The sequence below is a fragment of the Cottoperca gobio genome, chromosome 10 (genome assembly GCF_900634415.1).
Source record: "Cottoperca gobio chromosome 10, fCotGob3.1, whole genome shotgun sequence".
NCBI classification, from domain to species: domain Eukaryota; kingdom Metazoa; phylum Chordata; class Actinopteri; order Perciformes; family Bovichtidae; genus Cottoperca; species Cottoperca gobio.
In genome coordinates, this window is record NC_041364.1 from 21,759,383 (window position 1) to 21,774,372 (window position 14,990).

The 14,990-nt window shown below is 40.8% G+C and overlaps 1 protein-coding gene and 2 non-coding genes across 3 annotated transcripts in view; all 3 read left to right on the forward strand.

The window, feature by feature from the left end:
- polr1a (RNA polymerase I subunit A) overlaps positions 1–14,979 on the forward strand; it is a 27,345-nt gene extending 12,366 nt beyond the window's left edge. The window contains 17 exon segments of the mRNA XM_029441312.1: positions 387–485; positions 678–830; positions 990–1,072; positions 1,761–1,926; positions 2,999–3,122; positions 3,938–4,038; positions 4,175–4,374; positions 5,209–5,376; positions 5,594–5,729; positions 6,069–6,223; positions 6,667–6,796; positions 6,922–7,026; positions 10,427–10,708; positions 12,333–12,533; positions 13,097–13,214; positions 13,688–13,852; positions 14,473–14,979. Coding sequence (XP_029297172.1) covers positions 387–485; positions 678–830; positions 990–1,072; positions 1,761–1,926; positions 2,999–3,122; positions 3,938–4,038; positions 4,175–4,374; positions 5,209–5,376; positions 5,594–5,729; positions 6,069–6,223; positions 6,667–6,796; positions 6,922–7,026; positions 10,427–10,708; positions 12,333–12,533; positions 13,097–13,214; positions 13,688–13,852; positions 14,473–14,573 — 2,487 coding nt within the window. The 3' untranslated portion in view covers positions 14,574–14,979.
- Positions 1,493–1,629, forward strand: LOC115015204 (small nucleolar RNA SNORA5). Its single transcript, XR_003832982.1, has one exon. It is a non-coding gene; the product is annotated as a small nucleolar RNA SNORA5 (small nucleolar RNA).
- Positions 2,645–2,781, forward strand: LOC115015198 (small nucleolar RNA SNORA5). Its single transcript, XR_003832976.1, has one exon. It is a non-coding gene; the product is annotated as a small nucleolar RNA SNORA5 (small nucleolar RNA).
- Positions 14,980–14,990: the final 11 nt, after the last annotated feature.

The following is a 14,990-nucleotide window of genomic DNA, read 5'->3' on the forward strand; positions in this document are numbered from 1 at the left end:
TGTAAAATTATTTTGTGTTTTTTTTTCTTTTCATCAACAAGGGACTTTTTAGTTCATAGTTTAGTGAGTTTACTTCCTCTGGTTTCATTCTTCCTGGGATTATTTCTGGCAGGCTATCTGTCTTTAGCACATTAAACTACCAGGTCAAGAAGCAAATACATTCAAGCAGCAACGGAAATCTAAGAGAAGTCTTCATCCCTGTCATGGTTTGGTTAGAAGCATATGTTGGGTCAATCTGTAGGCCGAGGAGTTAAAGATTCTGACTGTACTCACAAGTCCCCGGTCACAAGTTCCTGTCAACTACTGAACTCTCGTGCATGTTGCCCGTCCTCACAGTTCTCGAGATAATGATGACGATGAGGAAATATTGTCTTGTGTGATTGTAGGTGTGCATGCCAGTGGGACTCCACACGTCTTTCCCAGACAACAACCTCCAACTGATGGTCCAATCAGGAGCCAAGGGGTCTACTGTAAACACCATGCAGGTACCACACACACACACACACACACACACACACACACACACACACACACACACACACACACACACACACACACACACACACACAGACACACACAGACAGACACACTTCAATGAAAGCTCAGCCACTTTAGGCTGTTAAACTGCAAATACCCTAAGTGTGTGTGTGTGTGTGTGTGTGTGTGTTTTTTTCCAGATTTCATGTCTTCTAGGTCAGATTGAGTTGGAGGGCCGTAGGCCTCCACTGATGCCTTCTGGGAAATCCTTGCCATGCTTCCAGCCATATGACCCGTCACCCGGTGCCGGGGGCTTTGTTTCTGGAAGGTTCCTCACAGGCATCAAACCACAGGTACAGGAGGAGAGGTGTGTTGTAAAAGTTGATTTTACACTGTAGCTTCTGGTGATGACTGGAAAGCATTCTCTAGATCTTTTAATTATTTTATGAGTACCGCTGCTATGATTTTTATGAATCCTGTTACATTTCTTTTCTCGTCCATGTTTATCTCAGGAGTTCTTCTTCCACTGTATGGCCGGCAGAGAGGGACTGGTCGACACAGCTGTGAAAACATCTCGATCAGGATACCTGCAGAGGTAATGTAATCCTTTTTGCTTAAAGCTTGGGTAGGTAACATTGGAAAAGCCAGCAAGAGTAAGCTTTTATAAAATAAACAACACAATGTTACCTAACACTTTTTTTAATGAAAGTAGCTAGCAGCAGCAGCAGCAGCAGCAGCAGCAGCAGCTCCAAAAGTCGCTAAATCTAGCAATAACGTCACCAAGTTGGCAACACTTCAGGCCTCCCTCTTAAGCCACACCCCCAAAATGATCGTAATGAACGTAAACAACGAACATGGATATCGTTAGTACTCACAATTCTATATTCTTGTATTCGTTCTCTTACAGTACCTTTTTATAGGAACAGAAAAGCAAACCCTTCATTACACATGTCTGTTCAGGCCCAGGTCCCAGCTGACAACCAGGCATAAGCTAATGGCATACACACAGAAAGATGGCAGCCGTGTCAAATTCAGTGCTTCCTCCTCTGTGGATGCCACTGGCCAAAATGGCTGCCACAGTGAAGGTGTAGTTCATGGGCCCCGTGGTGCTTCATCATGTCCACTGGGGATAAATATGTACTACACACAAACATCAGGTGGCACAAGAGGAACGAGTGAACAGCACCATCACTCTGCATCTGCGTTCACTGACCATCTACCCCAGAATGAAGAAACTCATCCTAGGATGCATTGTCCCCTCCCTCTCATCCTCGCCTCTGCAGATGTGTCATAAAGCATCTGGAGGGTTTGGTAGTGCAGTATGATCTGACGGTGAGGGACAGCGACGGATCCGTGGTCCAGTTCCTGTACGGAGAAGACGGACTGGACATCCCCAAGACTCCGTTCCTGCAGGCCAGACAGTTCCCCTTCATAGAGGACAACTACGAGGTAAAGCCGAGCAAAACATGTTGTAAAGAATTACATTTGCAAAGCTGATGGCTGGTGAGTTTGGCCAATAAGCAAATTATTTAAATGCATGTTTTTCTCAATGTCTGATGGTGGTATCTGCTTTTGTCTTTGTTGAGATTACCTTGATAAGTGCAAACATGTGTTATTGAAACTAAGACTGAAAGGCCTCTGGGTAGCCGAGGCTTACAACGGGTTTCGTTATAAGCTATATATAACTGGAGCAGAGGTTTAAAACGCAGCTGCGTGCTAAATTTAGATCTGATCACTGTTTGAGCTGAAGTGCAGCTAAAGCAGATGTGTGATGAAGCTGTCACACAACAGAGAAATGGTAACTAAGAACATTTTACATTTGTGGTTTTACACTTCAGCTGGTGGTATCTCTAACGTCTGAGGAAGTCGTTCAGAAATAGCTTCTTACTTGCATTGCAGGGATTTCAGAGTCTGGCAACTGTCCCTAAAACTCTGTTAAACCAGGTGTTGAGCAGGTTTAAATCAACCCTCAGATACAGTTATATTATGTTGGACTCTTGCATAACACAGTGATTGGGTATTCGCTAAACCACCGGCGCAGTTTAAGATCTTTGTTCCAGAAAACGCTTTAATCCTGACGTAAACCTTAAACTGCAGCAAAGCCAACGAGAGAACAGCCACATGAAGACTAGTCCACAGTCCACAACATGCAAGTACACAGAAAGATGGCAGCCTTGTCAAATTCAGTGCTTCCTCCTCTGTGGAATCCACTGGCCAAAATGGCTGCCACAGTGAAGGTGTAGTTCATGGGCCCCGTGGTGCTTCATCATGTCCACTGGGGATAAATATGTACTACACACAAACATGTGGTGGCACAAGTGGACAGCACCATCACTCTGCATCTGTCCATACACAAATGTTAAAGGTCTTCCTGTTTATAACTGAGTCTTTGTAGATGTTTTCTCTTTTTTCACGGTGAATCTTCTTTCAATAATCCTGATACGTCAAATACATAAAACATGGACAAGATCAACCTGAAGAGTCAAAAACAATCAGCTGTGTGTTTCCACATTCCTGTCAGGTGATCAAGAAGTCGCAGTGCCTGGACGAGGTTCTGGCACGTTTGGACCCTCAGACTGCCAGTCGACACTTTGCCTCCATCCAGCGCTGGAGAGCAAAGCGAGCGGTGGCGTGTCCACGGAGAGGTAGACAACACAGTTTGGTTTGGCTGAAACATCATCTTGTTTCTGTGCTGCTCAGACATCTGTTGTGTCTAAGCTACGTATATATTGAAGTTGACTAAAATCCACATGCTTTACTTTTTTCGTCACAATTCTGCTACCAAGCAAAGATGTCTATATATTCTGACTAAGTGCTGTTGAAAACAACCAAATACCAAGTGAAGCCGACAGGAACAGCCGTTTGTTTTGTAATCTTTGTCGTGTGAAGTGCAGTGGGGGAGGAAGTACACAGATCTTTAACTTCACACTACAGTGTCGAAATACTCTGTTGCAAGTCCTGCTCTCAAAACTTCACTTTAGTAAATGTACAAAAGTATCAGCATCAACATATACTTAAAGTACCAAAAGTACTCATTCTGCACAGTGGCCTATTTCATAATAATAAATATATATTAGAATAATTATTGCTGCATTAATGTGCAGCTGTGGTGAGATGGTTCTCATCTTAAGTACTTTATATACTGCTGGGTAACTTAACTTAAAAACATTATTACATATTATGTTTTTTCTATTTTTAATCTAAATCTCTATAAAGTAACTCGTAATTACAGTTGTGAAATTGAATGGAAATACTAAAGTAAAGTACAAGTATGTCAACATTGCACTTGAGTAAATGTAATTAGTTACATTCCAGCACTGAATCCCACTTTGAGCTATTCTAGATCATTAATGTGATCAGGAGAATCCAGGAAGTGGACGGTGAAATGTTGTTATATTTGTGTTTCTCACGTGAATATCTTCATGTTATATTTGTGTCCATGTGTTTTGGTCCGTGGCAGGAGGGTTCTTGCTGTTTTCTCAAAAGAAGTTGGCCAAACTGAAAGAGACTGAACCAGCAACAGAGCCAGATGTCAACGGCAGAAAGGCTTCTATACTGCAGGTATTAAAATGTACAAAAGATCTGTCAGTTAGGGTGTTACACTCTGTCCCTCCAGCCTCAGTGCACACGGTGGACTGCTGACCTCTAACCTCGTTCAGCCAAACTTTGTTTTGAACTCTTCTCCCTCCCTCTGCAGCTCGTACAGCAGTGGCACTCTCTGGATGAATCCAGCAGATTGAAATACTGCAGGAAGGCCTCCCGCTGCCCCGAGCCCTCTCTGGACTTGTTGAGACCCGACGTCTGCTTCGGATCAGTGTCTGAAAACTTTCACAGCATAACAGAGAAATACCTGCAGAACGAAGGCAGGCTGCGTCAGGACGGCCTGGAAACACAGAGGTACCGAGTGTAACAGTTTTCAAATGGGTCAAAAATGCGAAATTCGCAAGCATGTGAGAATTGTGCCTCTGTGAGCCCTGCTGGTCCGAGGATGAACTGATTAGAATTTGGTGGTCAAAGTTTAAGGTCGCTGTGACGATGTGAAAACAAGTTTTTGGCCATACCTCCTGAACTCAAATGCTAATTATGACAATTTGACATAAATGTATTATATGATAAAATGATGAAGTGATGACATTTAGGACAGACATGGATGTAAACCGCTACTTGACGGTTGGTGGAGGCATTCATACAGCTTGGGGCTGTAAGTGATCAACAACAACTTCTGACAATCAGCTGGGCTGAAAACAAGCCTCCCCCAGTCTGCTGCACGACACATGTTGACCTTTTGTTGTGGCTCAAAAACTGACCTCCATAGAAAGGTTTGGTCTCACTTTGAACTGGAGAATCTGCTGATTAAATCCACACCTGACATGTTATGCTCCACTAAAGGTGGGCAGCATACGAGATGAATAAATCCCAGTTTTTGATATCTTCACCGCTATTTTGACTGATAGAGAGCCGGGAGGGACAATTGAGTGAGATTCAACTCTTTTTTTTGTTTGGGAGGAGAGAGGGAGGGACACCACTTTTCTAGTTGATTTAAGAAATAAACTGATAAACTAAATTTGTGTGTGTGTGTGTGTGTGTGTGTGTGTGTGTGTGTGTGTGTGTGTGTGTGTGTGTGTGTGTGTGTGTGTGTGTGTGTGTGTGTGTGTGTGTGTGTGTGTGTGTGTGTGTGTGTGTGTGTGTGTGTGTGTGTGTGTGTGTGTGTGTGTGTGTGTGTGTGTGTAGCCTCCGGCAGCTGCTGCACTATAAGTGGCAGCGTTCACTGTGTGATCCGGGTGAAGCAGTGGGTCTGCTGGCAGCTCAGTCCATAGGCGAGCCCTCCACCCAGATGACCCTCAACACCTTCCACTTTGCCGGCAGAGGAGAGATGAACGTCACTTTGGGAATACCTCGGTAATGTCACCCCGAACTCGTTATTCACCCTTTTATATAGAAACGTTAGTTTGGAGTGCTGTTAATTTTACAAAATACCTTTTAGTAAAACTCTTCAAACATCAGCACCTCTTCTAACTTTTGTCTACTTACTCATCCCCGCCTCACCCTCCCAAGCCTTCCACCACACCTGTCCTCCATGTCTCACTCTCACTATGTGTGTCTCCGTGTCTGGCAGGCTGAGAGAGATCCTGATGGTGGCCAGCTCCAACATTAAAACTCCCATGATGAGCGTTCCAGTGCTCAACACCAAGAAAGCCTTGAAGAGGGCCAAGACGCTCCGTAAGCAACTCAGCAGAGTCTGTCTGGCTGAGGTAAGGATCAGCTTCTCTTCGGTGTTCTTTCCTCTTTGTCTTCTTACTTTTCATCTTCCATTATCTCTTTTTGCTGGACTTTCCTTGTCTTTCTTTTCAGTGGCTTGTTTAGTGTCTTTTTATTCTTTTTAATTATGTACTTGTTGCAAATGTCGTGTTACTAATAAGGCTGCAACTATTCCTTTCATTATCCATTCATCTGCCCAATGTTTTCTGGATTAATCGTTTGGTCTAAGAAAGTAGTTTCTCTAACCGTTGCAGCTTTAGTTACTAATCGTGTTTGGAGATGTCCTTACCCGTGTGCTTAACTCAAACGTGTGTGTGTGTGTGTGTGAGCAGGTGCTGCAGAAGGTGGATGTAGTAGAGACATTGCGGATCGAAGATTACCTAAAGCTGCGAGTGTTCAAAATCACCTTTCACTTCCTGCCTCCTGACCGTTACTGTGACGATAAGCTGCTATCACCACAGGAGATCCTCCACTACATGGAAACTAGGTGTGTGTGTGTGTGTGTGTGTGTGTGTGTGTGTGTGTGTGTGTGTGTGTGTGTGTGTGTGTGTGTGTGTGTGTGTGTGTGTGTGTGTGTGTGTGTGTGTGTGTGTGTGTGTGTGTGTGTGTGTGTGGAAAAATATCTATACACTTGAGTGTCACAATATTATGATTTGTGATACTGTATCGATTCTTAATTATTAGTCCCCATGCAAAGACTTGGACAGAGTGGCTCAGATTGCACAAAGACCAGCACCTTGATGTTAGGACTGTATTAGATGCAAATGCAGATCCCTGTGTTTTTTTCCACTCAGATTTTATACTTGTGTTATTCATACTATTACAGTTTTTGTCAAATTAGATAAAAAAAATTCCAATATATTGAATCGCCACATTCTTGCCCTGATCTTCACCTCTCTGTTCTACACTTTGCTCTGTTTGTCATGCCAGGTTTTTCCGTCTCCTGCTGGAAGCCATTAAGAAGCGCAGCGCCAAGCTGGCTTCCATAGCCGTGGAAACAAGGAAGGCCGCTCCCAGAGATAAGGACAATGATGGCGAGGGAACAGCTGATACGGCAGGGGTCTGTTTTTAACATTTCAGTGTTTCCTCTGGGGTTTTGAGGATTAGTGTTTCACTTATATCTGAACTGTCCCTGAATACCAAAAAAATAAATCTGAAGTATCTTTGTTGTGTTGAACTCATCAGTTAGATGGCGCAGAGGAAGAGGAGCGACAGATTGTTGATGACCAGGGGAACGAAGGAGACGCTGATGCAACAGACGCCAAGCGAAAAGACAAGCAGCAAGAGGAGGTATGAAGATGGATAAAATACTTTATAGTAAACACTAAGGTTATTTGTGGCGTGGTAAAGCTGAGCCCCCAGATGTTCCTCCTGCACTTTCAGTTAGTTAACATATCTTTTGAATTTCCTGAACGTTTTCGTCTGATCCGCATTAAAGACGGTTGTAAAAGCATCGCAAATGACTAGTTTAGACCAGAACATGTAGCCGCGCCGGTAAAGCAGAAATCCAGGCATGGCTTGAGTATTTATCAGTCAAAGGTTTCCTCATTGAATTAGGTGTGTCAAAAGTTGTACTGTATCTACACATGTTTGTTTTTTTTACCTCCTGTTAATCTCCTGGATTCAAGTCATAAATGTTGTTGCTTCAGCGAGCTGCTCTTCTAATCCCTGCATGCCATTATGTCAACATAGACATTCATCAAGACTAAGAATCCACATCATTACTGGCTCTGAGGCTGCACGTCAACACAGTGGTGCTTTGAGATAATGCTAACAAGCCCACAATGAAAATGCTAACATGCTAATGTTTAACAGATATAACGTTTAACATGTTCATCTCTTCTTAAAGGGACAGTTCACCCCTAACATTTAACGAAACCTTTAAATGAACAACTTCACACAGAACCACAGCAAACAGATCAAATAAATAAAGGCTAAAGTCTTAACATTATGACACTTTAGATAAAAGCGCATTATGACACTTTAGATAAAAGCACTATACAAGTCTAATGTATTATTATTATTATTATTAATAAAAGTCTTTAGTGCAGTGATTATTTTTCGGTTTTCGCTCATTTCTTCACTTTCTCCCGACCTGTTGCATTTAAATCCCGTCGCTCTGTGTGCACCTGGGCTGTACCACTACACTCGCTGTCTTTGGAGCGTCTGCCCCCTTCCTTCTTTCACATAATGGTATGATCCTAGTCTGTCCTCGCATGTGATTGACCGCATGGTGTGTCCTTCAAAATAAAGTCCCGCCTCTGCCTGGACCATCGCAAAATCAGTACTTTTTTAAAATTCTATATTAAATATTGGCATTTTAAAATAAAGAATCATTAAAGTGTGATTTATTTATTTATTTTTAACAGCAAAACAATTAAATACATTTTTTAGAAGGAGCTCCGTGGTGACTAGTGCTATTTTAGAACATGCCCTGCGGGCGACCAAGTGCCCGCGCACCGCGTTGGCTACCCCTGCACTACATGCACTCGGCTTGTGGTGCTCAAAGCGCCAAAAAAATACATTTAAAAAACACAACAGCAATGTCTCTTTCCAGAGATCATGACCTGATTACTCAAGATGATCCACAGACAGTTTCATGTAGGAACAATATTCTTTCTACCGAACTCCACCCAACAACAAGTGAACACTAGCCTCTTGTCCACGAGTAGATGCACGCTTCCTGACACTGACACATGCACATAAATAACATACGTGTTTAGTTTATTTAATAAAAGAGCACCTGTTCAATGTGAAAAGTGAGTTGTGAATATTAGAAGAAAAAAAAACGTCTTGAATTTGAGGGGGGGCGCAGCGCAGGGAAGCACTGTACTTTATCGGTACTTTGTCCTACACACTTATTTCACAATATAGAAACAATAGGTCTTATATGCTTTGGCCTAAATATAAATAAAACAATCATTAAAAAAAAGAAATCTGTCAAAGCGAAGCCGTTTTAGCCATTTGCACATGGTGGGAAATATTAGAGTGTGACACATCAAAGGCTCTCTGCTAGTGTGAAGGAGAATAGTTTCTTACAAGGACTAGATGAATGTTCAGAGTGATAACAGTGGCACTATGTGTTATAGAGGGGATTTTGCCCGGATATAAACACAGCTGTGCCTTGAGATTTTGGCTTGGTCTTTGGTGTGCCTTGGCCACAGAAAGTTTGGGAACCCCTGATCTAGAGTGTAGCATAGATGTAGCGTACCTACGTAGGTTAGTTTTGTGATCCTACGTCATAAATGATCTGCATGGTCAATTTGAGCCGCGGTCAACTGTAGACGGGGTCGGTTAAAAGAAAATTAAATCAAAACATGTGACCCGACAGTGAAGGTGCATCGTCCTGATGCAGGTGATTCAGCTACAACAAGTGGTTTTGTGTGCGTTACTGAGTCCCAGGAGAGCGGTTCACCGTGTAACCACCACCCGGCTGAAATCTGTGAAACTCTGCTTGAACGTGGAAAGTCCAGCGCTAAAGTGAAAAGAAAATATCACAGCGACTACATAAGATTTGGATTTGTTTGGACTGTAGATGAAGAGGATCCCAATCCACACTGTTTTGTGCTACGAGTCGTTGGCGAGCGAGGCTATGAAACCCGCCGAACTCAAGCGACATGTTGAGAGTAAACACAAGGATTACTTTGGGAAACCTTCAGGATGTTTTGAGAGAGAACGTGATGAATTTAAGAAACACATGACGAAGGCGCCGTCACAGTTTGCATTTTGCGTATCTCTCAGTTGCAAACGATGTTGCTGTGGGTAAGTTGCGGGACTGTACGGACATAAACTCAGTAATAAATGTAGTCTACGTTTCATATGACGTGTAAAATCTATCAGCATTCACCATTTAAATCGCATATGAACGAAATGCTTGTAGAATCCGTAGTTGTATTGTTAATGTGTGAAGGAGCGATATAGAGAAGGTCACATGCAGCTCATTATTATTATTATTAGTAATATATTGTTGGAGTGGTAAGCAGGCCTATTGTTTGTGGATATTTAGGGTCGGGTGGTCCGTGAGTGTTTTTTTATTGGTCCTTGGTCTGAAGAAGTTTGAGAAACACGGCTCTAAACGAATATGTTCACCAAATGTATTCGAATGCTTTGAGTGGAAACTATGAGTATCTCTACAAAATGTTGTGCCAGGCCATTTTGTAGATGTTGAGATAAATATATAGAAGAGACCAGAGGACACTAAATCATGAGGATTCATCTCTGGACCATCAACAGGCGTCATCTCTAGAGCCACGTGGTTAACAGAAGACGTCAACAAATACAAAAATAATAAAAGGTTCATATAGTACATGGTTGGATATAGAGTTGAATAGAAAGTATTGTATGTGTTGCAGTTATTAGTCTCTTAATTGATATAAAACACATATTTAATGGATTCCTTAGATTAGTTGTGTAGTGTTTTACTGTCTCGTACCTCTTTTCTTCCTTTCCTGTATCTTAATATCTTTGCATGATTAAATACACGAGTGATTGGATAAATAGGGTTACTGCTCATTTACTCATTGCTTAGCGTCACCCCAGACTGAGACAAAATAAAAACTATTACCTTTTCAAATCTGACTCTGGAGTTTTAGTGCTGTTGACTGTTAAACCTTGGTAAATGACATGTGACAAAATCAGTGCAGTTTCTGCCATTATAACACCATTAACGCCCGTGTGCTTTTCTCTGCAGGTGGACTATGAGAGTGAGGAGGAGGACAAAGGTGAGGACGACGACGATAAAGAAGATCAGGCAGAGGAAGAGGAGGAGGTGGAGGAGGAGAATGCAAAGGATGCGCTGGAGGAATCCCAGCAAGAGTCTGCAGGAGTGAGAACAGAGAAGAAGAAGAGGAAACGATCAAAACAAGGCGGAGAAGAAGAGGCCTTGGATCAGATGAGGATTAACTCTGTTCTAGAGTCCAACTCTGTGATAGAGAGATACTGCTACGATCAACACCATGAACTCTGGTGCGAGGTGAGTTTGTCACACAAGCAGATTCAAAAGATGTGCCATTAAACTTCACTGTCATTTCAAACTATTTAAAACATAAAAGTACGGTTCTGTTTACTAACCCAAGGCTCAAAATATTATGTATATTTATCCCCATCACTGAGCTCTACCACATAATAAATATATATATATATATATATATATATATATATATATATATATATATATATATATATATATAAATATATATATATATATATATATATATATATATATATATATATATATATATATATATATATATAAATAAATAAATAATTAGAAGTGTTCCTCTTGTTGTGGAAGTTTTCCTGCTTTACTCTGGAGAGATGTATATAAAATCAAATACATGGTGATAGAGACAGAGTTGTCTTTGTGCATTTATTTGTGGCCACAAATGGCACCAGTTTCACAGAATATAGCGTAGTCTATGGAAGGGCTCAGGTTGGAAGAAGACACATAGGCATTTTATACAATTTGGTTTGGAGACGAGGTGATGAAAAAACACAGGGGGGCCAAGCCAAACTGCCCTTTGATGCTTGTAAGGTAATAGTTATGTAAACAGAATATTGGGTGATACACTCAATATTCTGTCTCAGTATGTTAAACAGTTTGATCAGGATTTGGCTGTGTCCTGTCTTTTGTTTTGATCAGGATTTGAAACATTTGGCTGTGTCCTGTCTTTTGTTTGTTTAGCATCAGTCTAATCAGGATGCGTCTGTCTTGAATTAACATGACCGGCACTCCTATGTTAGCATCAAATGGCAGTTGGCTTGTTTAACATAGGAAACTTATATAATTAAAACAGTAGACATTTAAATTGCTATTACACTCTGTAAAGCGAGGAATCTATTCAAGGCTTATCTTGTCTTGTTCACACTCAATAAATGTTAACAGGTAACTCGTAAATTATTGCAAAATAGTAATTTTGTTACTTGTTGAACCACTTTAGCTGCTTTATAGTTCTCAATACACTGCGCTGCGCTGCACAACATGTCACCAATCAAACAGCTCATAAGAGGAAGAGCTACTTCTCACACGACCGGGCTGCAAGAGTTAAGAACAGTTTTGAAATTGTGTTTCATCAACAGGCCTCAATTGTGACTATCGATCAAACTGCAAACAAATCCATAAAATAGAACCGCACACTGATGATGATGTCTTTCCAGAGATGAGAAAGACTGTACACTCCGTCTCTCTCTCTCTCTAACACACGTTCACACACTATTACGAGTGAGAAGATCTCTTAATTTCCTCTGGTTTTGGCCACATTTCCCTCATTTAAACTGCCATTTAAAATGCAATATGTGTGGTTCTCATTAGGGAATCTGTTACAGTCTCTCTGGACAGATTTTGTCACCACAATTGCTTAACAACCCTCTGCATGTGGAGAGGATATTTGTGAGTAGATGTGAATATGCTACATTTTAAAGCATACAAACGTGCAGACAGCTGAAGCAGATCCTGCTCCTGATCTTTAGTTCCTCGCTGCCTGTACCTGAGAGTTATCTGCTCTTTAACCTTTGGTAGGTGATCTAATGAAGCTTTCTGAAGTCTTTGAAGGTTATTGTTTTAAACCTTCTTCCACCTCGTGTCTCCTCGTTCATAGGTTGATCTGGTCTTACCGATGAGCAAGGTGCACTTTGACCTGACGTCTGTCCTGTCAACACTGGCTCAGAACGCCGTCCTCGTGGAGACCAAAGGCTTGACGCGCTGCCTGCTGAGCGAGATCACAACAAAGACGGGAGAGAAGGAGACGGTTCTCAACACAGAAGGCATCAACATGCACGAACTGTTCAAGCACAGTGATGTACGTTTAGACTGACACACATGTTTTAACAATAAAAGGTTTGATTCACTATCGCACTATTATGACTGTGAATAGGCCATCACCCAACGAGGATTCAAATAAAGTTATAGTTTTATTAGTCACATTTCCTTTTAAAGATATCGATTTATATATTATTATTATATTGGATTATATATATTAGATTATAGATACAGTGTGTCATGGATCCAGAATGACAGTCGGACATATCTAACTCATTTTGGACCACAAGAGGCTGAAGTGTACAACTGCTCCACTTATACAAATAGGACTAAAAACATTTTTTCATCATATATATATATTTCGTCATATAAATGTACCTTGTGTTTAGAGTGCATGAAAAAATGAATAGTCACTTGGAAAAGATTGGTGCTTTTATTGTTGTCAATTTTGCAAAATGGATTATTGTTGATTTGGATTACAACACAAATGCAGTGATTTACTCATTCAGGAGTTAAATGTGGGGTTAATTGCTCAAGAATGAGCGCCCATTTTTATTATAGTTCGTAATAATTCCAATATTGAGACTATATTTTTTTCTCCAGATCTTGGACACCAACAGACTGTACTCCAATGAGGTGCATGCCATGGCTAAAACCTACGGGATTGAAGTGGCTCTGAAAGTCATAGAGAAGGAGATCAAAGATGTCTTTGCTGTCTATGGTACACACGCACACGCACACGCACACACATACACACACACATGCAAGTAATATTGAAGTCAAATGTTTTTATTTTCAAATGGTTAGAAAATAGTATTTTAAATTTTAATTGTGACCTAAATAACTGACATCAGACACTGTTTATTTTATTTTAAATTTGAATTAACATTTGAATATTGACCATTGTAGATCAGGTTAAATCTTTGAATTTTTTTATGTCAAACATCTTTTCCTTTTCCATTTCCATTTTAATATGGTCATATATCCATATTAATTATGTGAAAATGCAAATTAATTTATTACATTTTCCTCAAATAACACATACATATGTGGAAATTAAAATACTATTGTGGAAATACATTTTAATTTTTTAAGTTTACATTTTTAATAAGGTCCCATATGGGCTTCCGCACCGCAGATAGCAGACCACTTGTCTGTCAGAAGCGCTCAGATTTTGTCTGTGTTTGTCTCTAGGTATCGAGGTGGACCCCAGGCATCTGTCACTGGTGGCAGATTACATGTGTTTTGAAGGTGTATACAGACCATTAAACCGGCATGCCATCCGGTCCAACTCCTCCCCTCTGCAGCAGATGACCTTTGAGACCAGCTTCAAATTCCTCAAACAGGCTACCATGCTGGGTGAGAAACGGATGATGGTCATGATGCACAGAAAAAAACTGATTTCTTCACATAGATTAATTTGGTAGTTCTTTGTAGCATAACTGAGTGTGAGAAGAGACATATGACACTGCTCAGCAGAGCAGTGGGTAGTTATTGATCAAGGTTAGTGGAAAGAGCTTTGAGATTATTGGCAAATGTTGTCTAGAGTTTGTTAGTGCCTCAGTGGAACTAATCAATGACCCATATCTAACTATTAGCTGTTGTCACATGTTCCGCTTTGGGAACAAGTTCTTGGAGCTAAACTTGCTCACGAGATGTCGCTATGTTGTAGGTACAAGTGGGCCTGTTTGCAATGGTGTTGGTTGTAAATGCAATTTGTACATGTGTACCACGCTTTATAAATTCCTGCAGTAGAATTGCTGCCTGTAATGGAAATGGAGACATTCCACTTTTTTGTCAAAGTCAAATAACAATAAGTTTTTTTAAATGTTTTTCTTTAGCAGGATTTGTAATTCAAGGCAATAGTAACTACAGTTTCTTTCAACCATTGTGTATTTAGTGTAATTTTAGCCATTTTGGAGCCACTGCTGCCCTTATCTTTGTGTTTTTTTTCACAGCTATTTTTCCTTCTTTTCCAGGGTCACACGATCAGCTAGTGTCACCCTCAGCCTGCCTGGTTGTGGGGAAGGTGGTCAAAGGTGGAACAGGACTGTTTGAACTGAAGCAACCTCTGCAGTAGGAGAACAGATCTTGCAGTCAGACTGGTTGGATGTGACAAATATAGGACACTTTACGTTAGTTCTGCCGACTCAAACTCCTATAAAACACTTTAGTTCGTTGACAAAAAAATAGGAATAACAACTTTTATATCAGTTCCTCCTTAATGGGGTGGATGTGAAAGTCCTTGTGCCAAGTTTGTGTTTTTTGATTAAAATTGTTCCTGGATTAATTCATTTAAGGATGAATTCAATCCAGCCATTGTGAAACAACTGAAGCTCTCTATCGGACATGAATGAAATCAATAATCAGTCGCAGTATTCTACTATAAAAGGATCTCCACACATAGTACCATTACTAGAAGCATAAATGATGGTACACTAGCAACCCTTTTCTCTATGTATTTAATAATAAAATGAACATTTGTATAAAAAAGGTG